Here is a 16,231-nt window from a genome sequence, read left to right as displayed (position 1 = left end):
GGGGGGCAGGGGGAAAACCACCCCTCAGCACGAGCCAGTGGAGAGGGTTGGGTCTGGGTTGCTCCACTTCCTGCTGCCTGGTGATTGCAGGGCACGCCCGACCCCACACTCACGGGGCGGTGGGAAGTGGAGTGATCCGGCCCCAGCCCGCTCTGCTCCCCTGGCTCCCAGCCTTGGGGGCAGGGGGGAACTGCCCCCCGGCACTCACCAGTGGCGCTGCTGGGAGCCAGCAGAGCGGAGCAGTCTGGGGCCGGGACACTCCACTTCCTGCTGCCCGTTGAGTACAAGGTGCTCCCAACCCCTGCTGCAGTCCCCTGGGGCGTAGCTCAGGGGAAGGGGTGGAGTGGGGGTGGGGTGGAGCAGGGGTAGGAAGACGCGGGGCAGGGGCAGGGGCTATGGGGAAGGGGTGGAGTGGACACGGGGCGGGAGCAGCTTTCCTGTCCAGCTTAGCCGGCCGGGGGATCGGGCTGGCTGCTGGAGCAGCACGCAGCTGCATAGGGCACGAGGAAATTTGGCACAATTTGGTGCCCCAAATTTCCTGGTGCCCTACACAGCTGCATAGTTTGCATATGGGTAAGGATGCCCCTGCAAAAGAGCATGTGTGGAACTGGGAGTATGTGTATTTCTGTGTGTAACTGCATGCCAAATGCAGGGAGCGGGCTCATTTCTGTCACAAGCGGCTATGTGCCCACATCACAAAATCATCAGAGTCCTGTAGGATTGGCCTTCCATACTCTGGAGTAACATAGCAGGGGGTGCCACAAGTCAGGAAAGAGGTGCATTGGCAGAGGTGCACTGAGGAAGCCTATGTAGAAAATCTGCTTAGCAGAGCCCAGCTCCACTGGAGTCTCTCTCAGTGCCACTTTCACTGGTTTGAAAATACAAAAAATTGAAACCATCTGACCCATGCAGCAGAACCTTTCTCCCCCTCTGTAACAGCACAGGCTCCTTCAGAGCTCCTCTGGGTGCTTGTGGGGAATGTAGCTATTTTTGCCACTTTATTCCACTCCAGGGACTTGCGTGAACGTTCCCTGGGATCAGACTAGGGTTGCCAATCCTCCCGGTTTCAGCAGGAGTCTCCTGGAATCACGCCCTATTTCCCAGAGGCTACTGAAGCCAAACCGGGACATTTTAGGGGCTGAAAGTCCTGTGGCGCAGCGGGGCTAAAGCAGACTCCCTGCCTGCCCTGGGAGTGGCACGGGGCCAGGGCAGGCAGGGAACCTGCCTTAGCCCCACTGCGCCACCGACCAGGAGCTGCCAGAGGTAAGCGCCTCCTGGCTGGAGCCTGCACCTCGCACCCCCTCCTGCACCCCAACCCCCTACCACAGCCCAGAGCCCCCTCCTGCACCCAAACTCCCTCCCAGAGCCTGCTTCCCTGCACCCCCCATCTGCACTCCAACGCCCTACCCCAGGCTCAGCCCAGAGCCCCCTCCCACACGCTGAACCCCTCGGCCCCAGCCCAGAGCCCACACCCCCTCCCTCCCTCCCCCCAACCCCAGCCTGGTGAAAGTGAGTGAGGATGGGGGAGAGTGAGCAATGGAGGGAGGGGGGATGGAGTGAGCAGGACAGCGCCTCGAAGGGGCAGGGCAGGGGCGGAGCCTTGGGGAAGGGGCAGGGCAAGCGTGTTTGGTTTGTGTGATTAGACAGTTGGCAACCCTAGATCAGACCAACATCTGTGGCAGGAGCTTTCTCCACCACTTTTACAGAGATGAAATTATACTACTGTTCAATGCTCAGCCTCAGAAGCCACGCTGGGAGTGCCGAGTTTTGGCTGTGCTGGAAATAATGATCATTGAGTCTTCTGCAAGGTCTGACTGTGCTGGGGCTGGAGACCATAACGGGCTTGGAACCTGGAGGTAGCATGAGGGTGCTAAACTATGGCATGTTTTATAACCTTGTGGGGTCTCATATCTGCTAGAAACTGACAGAAAGTTAAAAACACAGCCCTGAGGAGTGGTTCCCACTACGCCATCACCAGCTGGCGTGGTGTGAAACATGGCCGGTCCCTGTTTACAGCACCTGCAAAGTCCTGCTCGGTATTGTGTTCTAGGGCATGTTCTAGTAAGACATACCCTTGGATAACAATCCCCAAGGCTTCATCCCCTTACCAGATGCTTCCCATAGACCAGCTGATTCTTCCCAACAGATGATTCTAAGCCCTACAGCCCTGGTTTCAGTTTGTGCCGCAAAACCCCAAACCTTCCCTGTCTATAGACTGCAATATTTTCAAAAATCAATGGGACTTGAGTTCTTAACTTACTTAGGCCCAGACCCTTACAAGGTATTCAGGGACATAACCCGCACTGATTTCTGGGCCTTAAGCACTTTTGAAAATTATACCCATAATGCTGTCCCCTGTACTGGTTACATGGGGGAGAGAAAACCCTTTTTCTCTGTAGCCATGTAGCAGAGTCTGGTGGAGAAGGCACAAGATTTGGGAATTAGGAACACTTACTTCTGTTCCCAGTTCTGTCACCGACTCCTTGGTGTGGCCCATGGCAGGAGACTTTACCCCTCTGTGCCTCAATTTCCATATCTGAGAAATGGGGAGAACCTTCCTTTCTAAAACACTTTGAGATCTATGGACAGAACGTACTCACAGGAGCTAAGGTTTATTGTCTAATAATCAGATGCTCCACACCGCACCCCCGACCCAAGTCTGTCTGTTCCAACCCTAGGCTTCTACCCCAGCAGGCAGGCACTTCCACTCTCCTGAAATGAGTGGGGAATTCAGTCTCCCTGCTGAGGTGCTCAAGGGTGTTCTTCAGAACATGGCACAGCAGGAACCCAACAGCTTGTGGGATCCTTATATGTTATCATTTCCTAAGGGCTATCATTGAATTAATTATATTTGCTCTGAGTCAGATCCAAATCTCTCTGTGGTGGGGCGTGGGAGGAAAGCTCCATCCATTATGCGTGTTAAATAAAACATTGCATGGATGAGAGACGATAATGGATGCAGAGCAGCAGGTTTGCCTGCTGGTCTCGTCTTAATGAGTTGAGACTGGCGCAGGACTGAAGGAGGCAAAGCAGTCAGAGATGTACAAGGGCTGGAGAGAGCAGAGCAGTGCCACCTTTCCCCCTGTGCAGTGCTGGACCTGGAGTGGCATGCCCCCAAGCTTTGCCGTTGCAGAAAGTGGAGTGCCTGCTCCTCCTAGCTATTACACATGTGCAGGGTTGGAAAGCAAAATGATGCTCTTTCTAGCTGTTCCAGGTAGCCAGTGGCGGAAGGCAGAGTAGCATTACTGCAGCTGCTAAAGATGTGCAAGGCACAGTGGCTGGTTGCAAGGCTGGTCATCATCAGAGAACAACGTTTAGAATGGATTCGATTTATTGTCCAGTTCTTGACTGCTCGGTATAAATAGTCATCCCAGGGATGAGCTTGGCCCACAGTCTTTATGTGACCAACCAGAATGAGGGTTCAACTTTCTCCTGATTGCATTCCTAGCAAGAGCAGTTTGGGTTCCTTTTGCCAGCACTGTTGCTGGAGCTGCCTAGTTTTCTTCAGGCATCAGCCACACACCTCCCTGTTATTAGTACCACGGGAAACAAATCAGCTGTGTGTGTGAATGAAAGCTGCTGCTGTGAGAGGAGGCCTAGGATCAAGGGGAGTGTCAGAACTGAAGCAGGGGTAATGCTGCAGGTCTATTTAGTGATTCATGCATATGGACATGTGATAAAAAATCCAGAACAATCATAAAGCCCTCTCTACCCCCAGCGAATCCCCCATTCATAAGCTGCTAGGAACTCAGGGAATCAGCTCCACAGGGACTGCACAAATAACGTACCAAGACTAGACTCAAGTTTGCTACTCTCTGTTTCCCCTTCACAAGCACAACTCTTTGACCAGCAGAGAACATGGCTGCTGAGAGTTTAATTCTAATGGTGGCACCCCAGAGAACAGAAGGAACTGGACCCTCATTGCTTCAACTAAAGGGGCAACGAACTCACCACCCCTCAATGATAAAACCAGCATCCGAGCGCTCACCTTACCTCAGCCCTGACCTGAAGGCTAATTCTAACACAGTGGCTTGTCTGCTGCTGCTAGCTTGCTGGAAGCCTAGACTGACAAGGAGGGAAGGATCTCATTGATCCTGGCTACAGACTGAGCTTGGTGCAACATGAATGACTGACTGTAGCCAACACCTAAAGAAGGGTCACTACTGTGAGAAGAGGTGCTATTACGTACACAAGTCTTGGGCACTGGTGGAGTGACTGGAGGAGTCTGCTCCAGCAGGGCCCCGATGTTGGCAAGGGCTGTTCTGTGGCTGCTTTTCTGGGAAGTACAGGGTCTTGTGAATCAGATCTTTGACAGCCGAGACATCATCTCCCTCTGTGAGTGAGGCAGAGAAAGAGCAATATTACCACCAGTGAGAAGCGTTTTAGCCCCAGTAAGGTACCTAGGAGCCCCAGCTATTACCACCACGTACAGATCCTCCCATTATCCCACCGTCCCATCCCCCTTCTCACTGCACGTCTGTAGACTGCGCAATGCTTACCCACGCCCAGCTGCTGCAGAAGGTCCCTGTATTCTGGGTTGGTCTCTAGTATCTTCAGCAGGTTGGTGGATTCCATTCTCTCCAGCTGCACATCCCAGTAGATGTAGATCTTCTGGTTGAAACTGACGTAAACCAGGCAGGGGCTGTTGTGGCCTCCTTTGCATGCATAGAGGCCTGGGAAAAGCCAGGGAGGGAGCCACCAGCAGTTAGTGAAGAGCAGAGGAAATGAAGAGGTAACTTGGGCAGACAAGTAAGGGGGAGGCCATGGGAGATCAGAAGGCACAGGATGGGGTAAGGCAAACACAATGGAGTAGCCTAACTCTCCCCTCTGTGCCCAACTGTGCTACTGATCTAAGATGGGGTAGAAAGTCTCTGGCTACCAGCTAGTGCAGTGGTGAGCTGCACTGCACTGAGAGACATGGACTCTGGTGTGCAGAATTTCCCTGATGGACCCTTAGTCACATGGTGGCAGGAGGAGGCTGGCTGTGCAGCAAGTGCCTGAGCAATCCAGCTGTGGGCAGATGTGCCTTTTGGGGGCGAACAGAGAAAACCAATAAAAAACCCTGATGGGACAGGGCCTCACCAGCTGACTGCAGGGGACACAGCACCCACGGGGGGTCAGCAGGAGGTAAAAGTGGCACAGGGCGGCAGGAAACCTGTGCTTCTTCAGGGATGGGTCTCCTAGCATCCCTCCCTCTCACCAGGCCTCTACCCCGGAGCAATATGAAGAAGAGATCAGCTGGGCTCCCCACACAGTCACCCACCCAGCAGGGCAGGATACAGAATCAAGGGGCTTCTGCCTCTCCCAGCGCAGCAGTGACATAGTTCATGGAGCGCAGTCAGCAGCTCAGGTCGCAGCCAGGCCTGTGCGTCTCAGATGCAGGCGCCAGGCAGGCCACTCACCGGCACAGAACGCGCTAACGTTCTCGTCCACTTGGAATCTGGCCACAGTCCGATTGTGGTCGATGATGTACGTCTGGCCATCCCAGGCGCAGGCAACCACCTCCTCGTGCCCGTTGCCCTGCCGGAGTCGGACAGGTAGGGGAGTGGGGAGAGCTTTGATTAGCACAAGCATCAGCCATCTAGAGAGATACACAGGAATCCCAGCAGCCCACAGCAAGCAGCATCCATTCCTCCCCTCTGATATAACCTGTGTTCAATGCAGCATCCCAGCACAAAGCTGGATAGCCTCCTGATAAGGGATACCGATAATCTGTTCTCAGGGAAAAGGCAGCTGGGCTCTTCTTGCGCCAGTGGCCTCTCTAGGTTCAGTCTACCCTAAAATACAAACTATAGATGGCGCCAGTCACTTCCTCCCGGGTCCTGTGTGCTCTCAACCCCTCATTCTCCCCACCTCAATCCTTGACAAGCATCCTGACCCCCTACTAGTGACTGCTTCCTCCTCCTTCCCCCACAAGAGCTTCAAACACTTCCCAGCTGCCTTATTCGCCTACAAGCATCTCAGTCAATCTCCCGCTGTGGAGGAAGAGTCAGGCTTTTGAGGGTTTCCAAAGAACAGGAACATACGAATTACTATACTGCATCAGACCCAAGATCCATCTAGCCCAGTGTCCCGACTCTAACAACAGCCAGCACCAGGTGCTGCAGGAGAAGGTGCAAGAACGCTGGACGAAACCTGCCCCATACAGGTCTTATTCTGGTGTCTAACACTTTAAGCCCTGAGGCACAAGGTTTAATATTCCTTCCAAATGTGTGGCATCATTAATTATAACTCTGGATGCTCTTGAGAGCCACATAAATGTCCAGTTGCTTTTGGAATTCTGTTAAGTTCTTGGCTTGAACAACTTCATGTGCCAGTGAGTTCCACAGTCTAATTACTCATGGTGTGAAAAAAGTGCTTCCTTTTCTCAGTTTGGAATTTCCCATACTTTAATTTAATAGAATGTCCCCCCTGTTGTGTTATGAGACAGACACAACAGATCTACGTTCTCTAGGCCATTCATTATTTTACATACTTTCAGCATGTCCCCTCTTATCTGCCAAGGTAACAATCTCAATCTTTTAAACCTGTCTTCATAGGAGAGTTTCCCCAGGCCCTTGATTGCTCTCATCACCTTTCTCTGAACCCCCTCTAGTTCTGCACCCTCCTCCTGGAGATGGGGTGAAAAGTATTGCACACAATATCCACAGCAGACTACACCACTGATTGATACACTGGCATTATAATATTATTCTCCATCCCATTCCTTATTCCGCCTAACAACAAGGAGCAAAATCATTCAACTCAGAGAACAGGACAGGCAGCAAGGAAGGAAGAGGAAAGACTATACAGTGTAATACTGGGCCCTCTGGGTCAGAGCCCAGCTCCTTAGCTGAGTGACTACAGTGCATGTGGTACAGGCTCCATTTTCTTGGGCTTTCTATGTGAACATGGGACAATCCCAGGATGCCCTGCTCTCTCTTCTGTGCGGGAGGTGGCAAAGAGGTTTTTCAGTGTCTCCACCCCCAGTCACCCTCTCTCAGCTCTGGTCTTTGCTCTGTTCACATTTACACTCACAGTAACATCCAGTTTTTCCAGAGCAAAGAGCTGGTGATCGACCTGCACAGACCACAGCAGCTTATCCGCCCCCTCCATGAGCTTCAACGTTCCTGAAGGGGAGAAGGAGACGCTTAGACAACATCTAACCACATGAGAACATAAGAATGGTCATACTGGGTCAGATCAAAGGTCCATCCAGCCCAGTAACCTGTCTGCCGACAGCGGCCAATGCCAGGTGCCACAGATGGAGTGAACCTAACAGGTAATGATCAAGTGATCTCTCTCCTGCCATCCATCTTCACGCTCTGACAAACAGAGGCTAAGGGCACCATTCCTTACCCATCCTGGCTAATAGCCATTAATGGACTTAACCTCCATGAATTTATCCAGTTCTCTTTTAAACCCTGTTACAGTTCTAGCCTCACAACTTCCTCAGGCAAGGAGTTTCACAGGTTGACTGTGCGCTGTGTGAAGAAGAATTTCCTTTTATGTGTTTTAAACCTGCTGCCCACTAATTTCATTTGGTGGCCACTAGTTCTTATATTATGGGAACAAGTAAATAACTTTTCCTTATTCGCTTTCTCCACACCACTCATGATTTTATATGCTGCTATCATATCCCCCCTTAGTCTCCTCTTTTCCAAGCTGAAAAGTCCTAGCCTCTTTAATCTCTCCTCATATGGCACTCATTCCAAACCCCTAATCATTTTAGTTGCCCTTTTCTGAACCTTTTCTAATGCCAGTATATCTTTTTTGAGATGAGAAGACCACATCTGTACGCAGTATTCAAGATGTGGGTGTACCATGGATTTAGCACCTTGGATCTGCAGGGAATGGGCGGGAGGGGGCAGTGAGGGGGCTGTGCTGCCAGGGGTACTTTTCAGTATTTGAGTCAAACATGCTCTGACCCTGGGGAGGAGGACGTTTGAATATGCCCAGGCCACCTCAAGAACTACAGGCTTACTCTGTTTATAGCTGAGCAGACTTCAGAGCAAAGCAAGGTGACGTGCCAACATCCCCTATCCCTATGATATGCAGCAGAGCCTAACCCTGTGAGAATATCACTGGGAACCGTAGTGTCCCCCAGCAACGTGCTGGGCCCCATCCAGAGGCTTCCATCTGCAAATTCCCAGGGACAGGCAGCCCTGTAGTGCAGGCTATGGTTGACACACAAAGTGCTGTCTCTCATCTCCGGAAACGATGATGACCCATTAGCTTGTCAGCAGTAGCTGGAGATTCAGAGGAAAAATGGCAGCAGCTCTGATAATTGGATTGAATTCTGAGACAGCCGGGAAATGGACTGAAATGCTTTCTCAGAATAAGATACAGACACACAATGAGCCCTAACATCTCAAATCAGACACTGCTTATGCCAGAGGTTCTCCAGCTGTGACCCATGGATCCCTGGGGATCTGGGGAGCTCTAGCTGGGGACTGCAGAGAGCTGGCTGATCACATGGAGCTGCCTCTCCTTTATGTTCCCAGCTGCCAAATTACATTAAGAGAAGCTAAAACACACTTGATACTTTCCTAACATTTCTCTCCCATGTCAGCAATTGCTGTAGCTGGCACAGGGACGTTGCTAGGAGATTGTGACTCACAGAGGAGGTGTGTCTGTGAGACAAAGCACGGAATAAACACTAATTAATTCTCACAACACCCTGTGGAGTGAGTAAGTATCATTAGCCCCATTTTACAGAGAGGGACACTGAGTCTGAGGGAGGTTAAGGGAGTTGCCCAAGGCCACACAAGTCAGTAGTAAAGCCAGGATTAGAACTCAGGACCATAGCATAGTCAGCATGTCTCTTCCATGACTGCTGGGCTCGGCCAGGCTTTAGGGAGACCCTGCATGGTGACTTTAGCTCCCAGACTGGTGAACTGCCTAAAGAGCCAGTGAGAATCACAGGATCCTGTCTGTATCCAAAAGCTTCAACATAGAATCCCCTCCCTTTCTATTTATCACACCTGAATCCTTTCTCTTCTTTATCACAGGGACATGACAAGGGAAACCTGGCTCCCAGGCCCATGCTCAGTCCACTACACACCACTGCCTCTGCCACGACTTCATTTACCTTGCTGCTTTTGGCAGCAACCCAATCACCGCAAAGAGTGTCAGGAACATGCCTCCCTGCTCTTTTCCAGAGATGGCATTATTTGTATGGCATTTCAGCTTAGTGTGCAAATGGACTTGGAAGTTTGCCAATGTAGTAGAAGAGAGCCTAAAATATAAGCCCGTGTATGAGAGGCCTGGTATGAGGCCTGAGCTAAAGTAGTGGGCAAGCTTTGCTGACATAAAGCAAAGTTAGCAGAAGTCAGGCTGTCAGCAAATGACAGGTGCTGCCTGCTTGCAAGCTCACAGAACCTGGCCAGAACAGGGCGGCTATTGTAAAAACATTCCTAAATAGTGCTAGGCACAGAGTGCTCATGAAACGCAGTCCAAAAAAGTGGTACCAGAACATCCCAATATTAATGATGGTACAAAAACATTCCCCAAAAATAACAGGAACACATTGACCCTTCCTAAATATAAGGTCAGGATAACAGTGTAATAAATAGAAATGTATAAGGTGATGGTTGGTAACCGGCTACATCAGAGGGTATCAACTAACTATTTTAAAGGGGCAATATGTAACTTGTTTATATGGATATATAAAATGGTGTCTCAAAAGGAGTGTCTTTGGCCAGCCTAGGGGGCAGTGGAAAGTCCCGCCACTGACTGAGCTGCGTCCATTGTCATGGGCATACATGTTTTAGTATCCTCATAGAGTCTGCCAGGTGCTATTACTGTGCTTCGTCGACAATAAACCTGGCTGGGTGCCTTCGTATCTTAACGGATCTTGTGGTCATTGAGCAGTTCGCTCGAGGTCTGCTGCGCCAGCTGTCTGTGCAGGGCTGGGACAGCACACAGGGAAAACACACACATGCAGCCGAACATCTAACAACATTGGTGATCCTGACCATTAAATTTCTGTTAATGATTGGCGTCTCACACAGGGAGTGTTAGAGCAGTGGATTGGGAGTCAGGGGATATCTGGGTTCTTAATCCCACCTCTCCTAAGAGCCTGCTGTTTGATTTTAGGCAAGTCACCTGCCCTCTCCAGAGCGCAGTTTGTCTATTTGTGAAGTGGATTTAATACTTCCCTCCCTCGGCAGCTTTGCGTGGCTTCAGCAATTAATCTTTATAAGGTGCTTTGAAATCCATGGACGCAAGGCGCCCACTAGCGAAGTGCAGACGACTGCTAGGAATAATTCATTGAAAAAAAACATTTCCGTTTCCCTGTAGAGAACAAACCCCTGGAGCAAGGCCTTGATTCAGCAAGAAACTGAAGCACATGCCTAGCTTCAATGGGACTGCTCACGTGCTTAGAGTTGGCCTTGTGCTCACACACCTGGCTGAATCAGGGCTTGGCTCTCTGGTGATGCCTCTTCTCTCAGCTCCTGTGGGCACAAGAGCAAAGGCCTGTGCAGGGAGGGGTGGGGACCTTTTGCCCTCTCCCCATAACATACTCACATGAAAGCATGTATTTGAGATGAGGACAAGGAATAATGCCAGCGCAACAACCTCGACGGCCAAATCCTCCTGCATGTCTCGAAGGCAGTGCTACTCAGACCTCAGTGGTTCAGGAGGCAAAGTAGTGATCAACATTACCCAAAACAGCCACAGTAGTGTGAATTCATTGTATCACTTACTGTAGGACTTTTCATATTTGAACAGTATGACGGGGAAATATTTAGCGTATATTATTCTCACAGCAAATAAGTTAATAACTTAGCGCAAGTTGATAACTTAATTGGTTAATAACATCATAAAAGCATCCTGATTGGTTAATAATTAAATCATACAGGAGACACATGAGCCACTTGCGGCTCCCGAGGCTCAGTCTGAGTATCACTGCTCTAAGGGTACTTCAGAGGCCTGATTCCATCCCATCCCAAATCCAGTAGCACTGAGCCTCCCGTGTGCCCTTAGAACTACCCCCATGCTTCTGCTCTGGAGTGGTAATAGGCCTCAGCCAGTGCTGCCCAGAGGATTCAGGGGGGCTGGGGCAAAGCAATTTCCGGAGCCCCTTCCACAAAAAAAAGCTAGTTTTACTGCCCCAAGCAGTGAAGGAAAAAAAAAAAAAAGAAAAACCCAAAAAAGAAGAGGACAGGAGGACCAGCCGCCGAATTGCCACAGAAGACTGAAGCAGAGCAATTGAGCTGCCGCCGAAGTGCCCCCAACGAGGAAGAAAGGGACTGAAAGATCTGCCGCCGAATTGCCGCCGAAATTGCTCCCGCCTCTCTGCGGGGCTCAGGGCCTGGGGCAAATTGCCCTACTTTCCCCCCCGGGCAGCCCTGGCCTCTGCTACACCCTGGCAATCCCTTCTTTCCTCTTCTCTTGATCCAAGGGCAGCAGTGGGGCTTACCGTCCAGAGTGCAGAGGGCAAAGAGGCCCGAGCCAGCATCCGCTTTAGTGCAGCCTGCAGACACAGAACAGAAGCACATGTCGTTCATGCTGCTGTCTAGCCCAGATCTCAGCAGCGACATTTGGCTGTAGCCTCCCTAATCTCTCACCGTCGGCCCACCATCCCGATCGCCTTCTCCCCCTCTATATGGAGCACCAGGGCTGTGGTCAGGCAGGGTGTGACAAGCTAGAGGAATCTGCTTCCCCTGCTCTCCTGGAGGGATGGGTCACTGTGGTACAATCTCCTCTGACTCTTTGGAGGGGGAGGACCAGCTGAAAACAACACAGAGGGGGAAGGGGAAAGGAAGGGGTTCAGTGAATCTACCCTCCCAAGCTGAGGGTCCTTGTTGCAGTTTCTGGCCTTTTGCACCTCCCCTTTCTGATTCCTCTCCCTGGGCTTGGCCAGTATTTTGATCTGTTATTACACACAGTCCTGCCCACTCCTGGATTGGCATCTCTTCTCCCCCTACCCCCTCCCCCCCCAAAAGAGGGAGACCTTCCCTCCTGGCCTGTCTCCCTCTCAAGGGCTCCGTGACAGCGGCAGTTTCAGGAGGAACCTTTTAACATGCTCCACCCCCTTCAGCTGAAGTTGCTACCCAAAGCCCACAGAGGGGAGGCTGAGGGTGGTCAGGGCCCAAAGAGCCCCGCTTGACTGTCTCCCCACTTCTCCCCAGAATTGTGACTTAACAACTTGAGCTGGAGATTGTCCCTGAGTTAAAGGGCCTGCATCAAGCTAACAGTGAGTCTGACTCTGCTCTCACTGATGCTGTGTAAATCAGGACTATTGAATGTGGCTCCACAATACCATCGCCAACCCACACATGTGGCAGACTTTGGACAGAGACTGGGAGGTGGAATAGCACTGGTGTTGCAGGAGGGACTGAAGGTATCTAGCCTGAGATGTTAGGAGACATTTCTGCCCAGCCTTCAAACTTTGCATAATGGTTATTTACCACACTTTCACCATCTTGTTACTATCCTATTTTCTTTATCTCTTTCCTTCGATGGAAGGCATCCCTGGCTATTACAAAGCAATGAATTTTAAACAGCTAGTTTACATGTAAGTGGGAGTGGGACTGGCTGGTTTCGCTCACTGATCCTAGGAATCCCCATGTAATGTGAGCTGCAGCTACAGGTCTGTGGGTGCCTGTGGTTTAATCGCCTCTTTTACACTCCCTTGATTCTCCAGAAATGCACAAGTGCAGGCAGCAGCTCCGCTGGGGAGCAGGAGAAGCCCTGCAAATATACCTCCCCTCCCCCCTGTCCTTGCCCTTGAATGCAGCTTGGTGCTGCTGCTGGGGGCACGTGGGGAAGGTGGAACAGGATCAGCTGGCTGTATGGGAAAGTGAGCACAAAGCACTCCCAAAGGCAAACGATGAGCAAATCTGCAGAGGAAAGCTGTCTCTCCGGAAAAGCTCTCAGTCCCACGCCACTGCCAGGTTCCCCCCAAGTCTGCACTAGGGCAACACTCTGCAAAGCAGCCTTGCTCCCTCCTGACAAGTACTGGCTGGATGCTTGGAAGCCCCACTTTACCAGCTGATTGGCTGGTTGGACACAGCTACTCAGTGACTTTCACATACCGTGCCCATGTAACCGAGTGCCATGATACACAAAGGCAAACACAGCACCATTCCCATCGTCTGCAGGCCAGGCAATGCTTTTATTTTTAAAAGGCAATGCCAGGAGGGCGGCATGAAAGGGGCATATGTCTCTCCAGGGGCCCTAGCAGAGGGGCAGCCATGGAGACGGCACTGTTAAATACTGTAACTGAGCGGGGTCCCTTGGGATACATCTACTCAGCGAGAAAAGATCTGCAGGAGCAAGTCTCAGAGCCTGGATCAACGGACTCGGGCTTGCAGGGTTCGCGCTACGGGGCTAAAAACAGATGTGTAGCTGTTCGGTCTCGGGATGGAGCCTGGCTCTGAAACCATCTATTTTTACCCCATAGCGTGAGCCCGAGTCAGCTGACCTGGGCTCTAAGCCGTGCTCCCATGGGTTTTTTTTGCTATGTAGATGTTCCCTTGGAGACCAGCTCTGCTGTTGGGATCACACCAGCCACTTACACTATCTTTACCCAGCCACCCAGCTGGAGAGGAAGTGCAGGGCAGTTTGCTAAGGATGCCCATTTTGACTCAGCCACCTTCCTTCTGCAGCTCACATCTTGTCTTACAGATCCAACCGGTGTAACTGCTAAGCAACCTACTGTGCGCATGGGGAGAATCACCCTAGAAGGGTGCGCAATTGCCTAGTGACTGAGGTTTAACGCCCACTTTACAGAGGAGCAGCTGCCTACACAAGGAGCAACTTTGGCGCACCCAGCTCTCTGCTTCTAGACAGCGTTGCTTTGTGGTTCTCCCAGCCTGGCACAACGCTGTTTTGTCTGGGTGTCTAGTGCTAATATCCAAAAACCAAGTTGTCATTGAAAAGACAGTGACAGGATAAGCAGGGTCCAGTTGACTGGGGGACTGCACAGATTACATGCTGATATGTAGCTTCCCCAGAGCCAGCCAGTGCTGATATGTAGCTTCCCCCTTCCCTCAGCCACCAGGTAACTATGCAGGAACACAGCTTCACTGTGGGAGACTGGGGCACTGAACTGCAGCACCTTTGCTGGCCAGCAGGGGGGTGTCAGCTAACTACACACACACCCCAGCAGGGAGACAGGACTCTCTTTTGGGTAACAGCTCATGTCAGGTAAGCAACATTCTCATGTACAGTCACATCAGGGTTTGTAAAGTGATACTGAAAGCCAGGTAGGGCTGGACACCGAGATGTGTACTGACAGAAACCACTTCCTGAAGCCCCTTTACAAAATGTAGGTCCTTAGCCCTTAGCAGTTGGCACTGCTCTGACACCAGGGATCCTTGTCTCCCCTGAAGTGAGCTGTAGCTCATGAAAGCGTATGCTCAAATAAATTGGTTAGTCTCTAAGGTGCCACAAGAACTCCTTTTTGCGAATACAGACTAACACGGCTGTTACTCTGAAACTTGTCTCCCCTTGTTCTGCACGTCTCCCTTTGCCAGCAGGCTCCTCCAATCAGTACGAGGTCCGGGGCTTTGCATGCAGTGAAATAACTGATTTCACGTCCTGGTGCTCCCAGTACTTGGAGCAGTATTTGAGATGCTGAAAATGTGACAGGAGGAAGGGGAGCCCTGCGTGCTGAGATCAGGGAGGGTTTGATGCTGAGGATGCAGGCACCCCTCACTGCTCCAGCTCCGCAAAGCACCCCACACCTTCCTCAGACAGCATGGTTGGGGTTAACCCTCTCCCTCCCGCACAGGGCAAGCGCAGCAGTAGAGAAAAAGAGAATGTGACTTGCCCTGACAATTCATGCCTCCTCGAGCACGGCCCCCATGAAGGAGGGAGTCTACAGCAGCTCTGCTAGGCTGGAGTCTAGGAGGGGGAGCCAAGGACAAACCCACAGAGTGTGCAGGAAGGTGCGTGCGGCTAGAGGAGAGCCGGTGGCTGTGTGTGAGGAATGGTTACACAGAAGGGGGTAAGAGGAGCCTGTAGCTGTCCAGGGGTTGGACACGGTGGCTAAACAGACCAAAATGGGAGGTGCAACTGCGCAAGGACTGGAGCATGGACACTGCCCAGGATGGGACTGGGGCTGCGCAGGGTAAGGGAAAAGTGGGCTACAGCTGGGCAGAGGTGTAGGACAGGGGCTGCTAGGAGGGAATGTGTGCGGCAGAATGAGGGTGGCAGATGAACAGACTCAGTGGACAGGATTGAAGTTGCTGACGTGAAGGCACGAGGGTGGCACAGGCTGAGCAGCAGGGAGCATGAGCCACAGCTGCACAAAAGCAGGGATCAAGGACGATGTTAGCATGGGAGTAAGCTATACAGGGAGGGAGATGGGAGCGGCTCCAGTGGAGGAAGCTGCATAGGGCAGGGCATGGGGGCTACAGAAGAGTCTAATGCAGGGGTGGGCAAACTTTTTGCCCCAAGGGCCACATCTGGGAATAGAAATTGTATGGCGGGACACGAATGCTCTCAAAATTGGGGTTGCGGTTTGGGAGTGGGTGAGGGCTCTGGATGGGGATGCGGGCTCTGGGGTGGGACAAGAAATGAGGAGTTCAGGGTGCAGGAGGGGGCTTCGGGCTGGGGAGTGGGGTGCAGGGGGGGCTGAGGGCTCTGGCTGGGGGTGTGGGCTCTAGGGTGGGGCTGTGAATTAGGAGTTTGGGGTGTAAGCGGGTGTGCTGGGCTGGGATCGAGGGGTTCAGAGGGCAGGAGGGGGATCAGGGCTGGGGCAGGGGGTTCGGGTGTGGGGAGAGGCTCAGGGGTGCAGGCTCCAAGCGGTACTTACCTCAGGCGGCTCCTGGAAGCACCTTCTCCGGCTCCTATGAGGAGATGCAGCCAGGTGGCTCTGCACTCTGCCCTGTCCACAGGCACCACCCCTGCAGCTCCCATTGGCTGTGATTCCTTGCTAATGGGAGCTGCGGGGGTGGCACTGGGGCAGGGGCAGCATGCAGAGTGGAGCGCCCTGGCTGCCCCTATGCGTAGGAGCCAGAGTGGGGCCATGCCGCCGCTTCTAGGAGCCACGTGGAATGGCCTCCAACCCTGCTCCCCATCTGGAGCGCCGAAGCAGAGCAAGCCCCAGACCCCGCTCCCCAGTGGGAGCTCAAGGACCAGATTAAAACAGCTGGCAGGTCGGATCCAGACCACGGGCCATAGTTTGCCCACCCCTGGTCTAATGCAAACTGTTCAGCTATCGTAACGTCCTGGGGCTAGTCTGTAATTTGGGAGCTGGCTAGCGTGGACCAGGCTTCTCTCCAATTTTGTGGCCACC

General features: G+C 52.2%; 1 protein-coding gene across 2 annotated transcripts in view; it reads right to left on the bottom strand.

Moving 5' to 3' along the window:
* Positions 1–16,231, bottom strand: part of ITFG2 (integrin alpha FG-GAP repeat containing 2) — an 84,172-nt gene that overhangs the window by 58,694 nt on the left and 9,247 nt on the right. The window contains exons 8-12 of one of the 2 annotated variants that reach the window (XM_007055680.4): positions 11,405–11,458; positions 7,018–7,109; positions 5,403–5,520; positions 4,500–4,673; positions 209–4,333 (exon numbers count right to left, since the gene is read on the bottom strand). In XM_007055680.4, coding sequence (XP_007055742.2) covers positions 4,182–4,333; positions 4,500–4,673; positions 5,403–5,520; positions 7,018–7,109; positions 11,405–11,458 — 590 coding nt within the window. In that variant the 3' untranslated portion in view covers positions 209–4,181. Of the gene's footprint in view, positions 1–208; positions 4,334–4,499; positions 4,674–5,402; positions 5,521–7,017; positions 7,110–11,404; positions 11,459–16,231 lie in introns of those variants that run through there. The other variant, XM_027818072.3, reaches the window with a different exon arrangement.

The sequence above is a fragment of the Chelonia mydas genome, chromosome 1 (assembly GCF_015237465.2).
Source record: "Chelonia mydas isolate rCheMyd1 chromosome 1, rCheMyd1.pri.v2, whole genome shotgun sequence".
NCBI lineage: Eukaryota > Metazoa > Chordata > Testudines > Cheloniidae > Chelonia > Chelonia mydas.
This window is presented reverse-complemented; position numbering and strand designations above follow the sequence as displayed.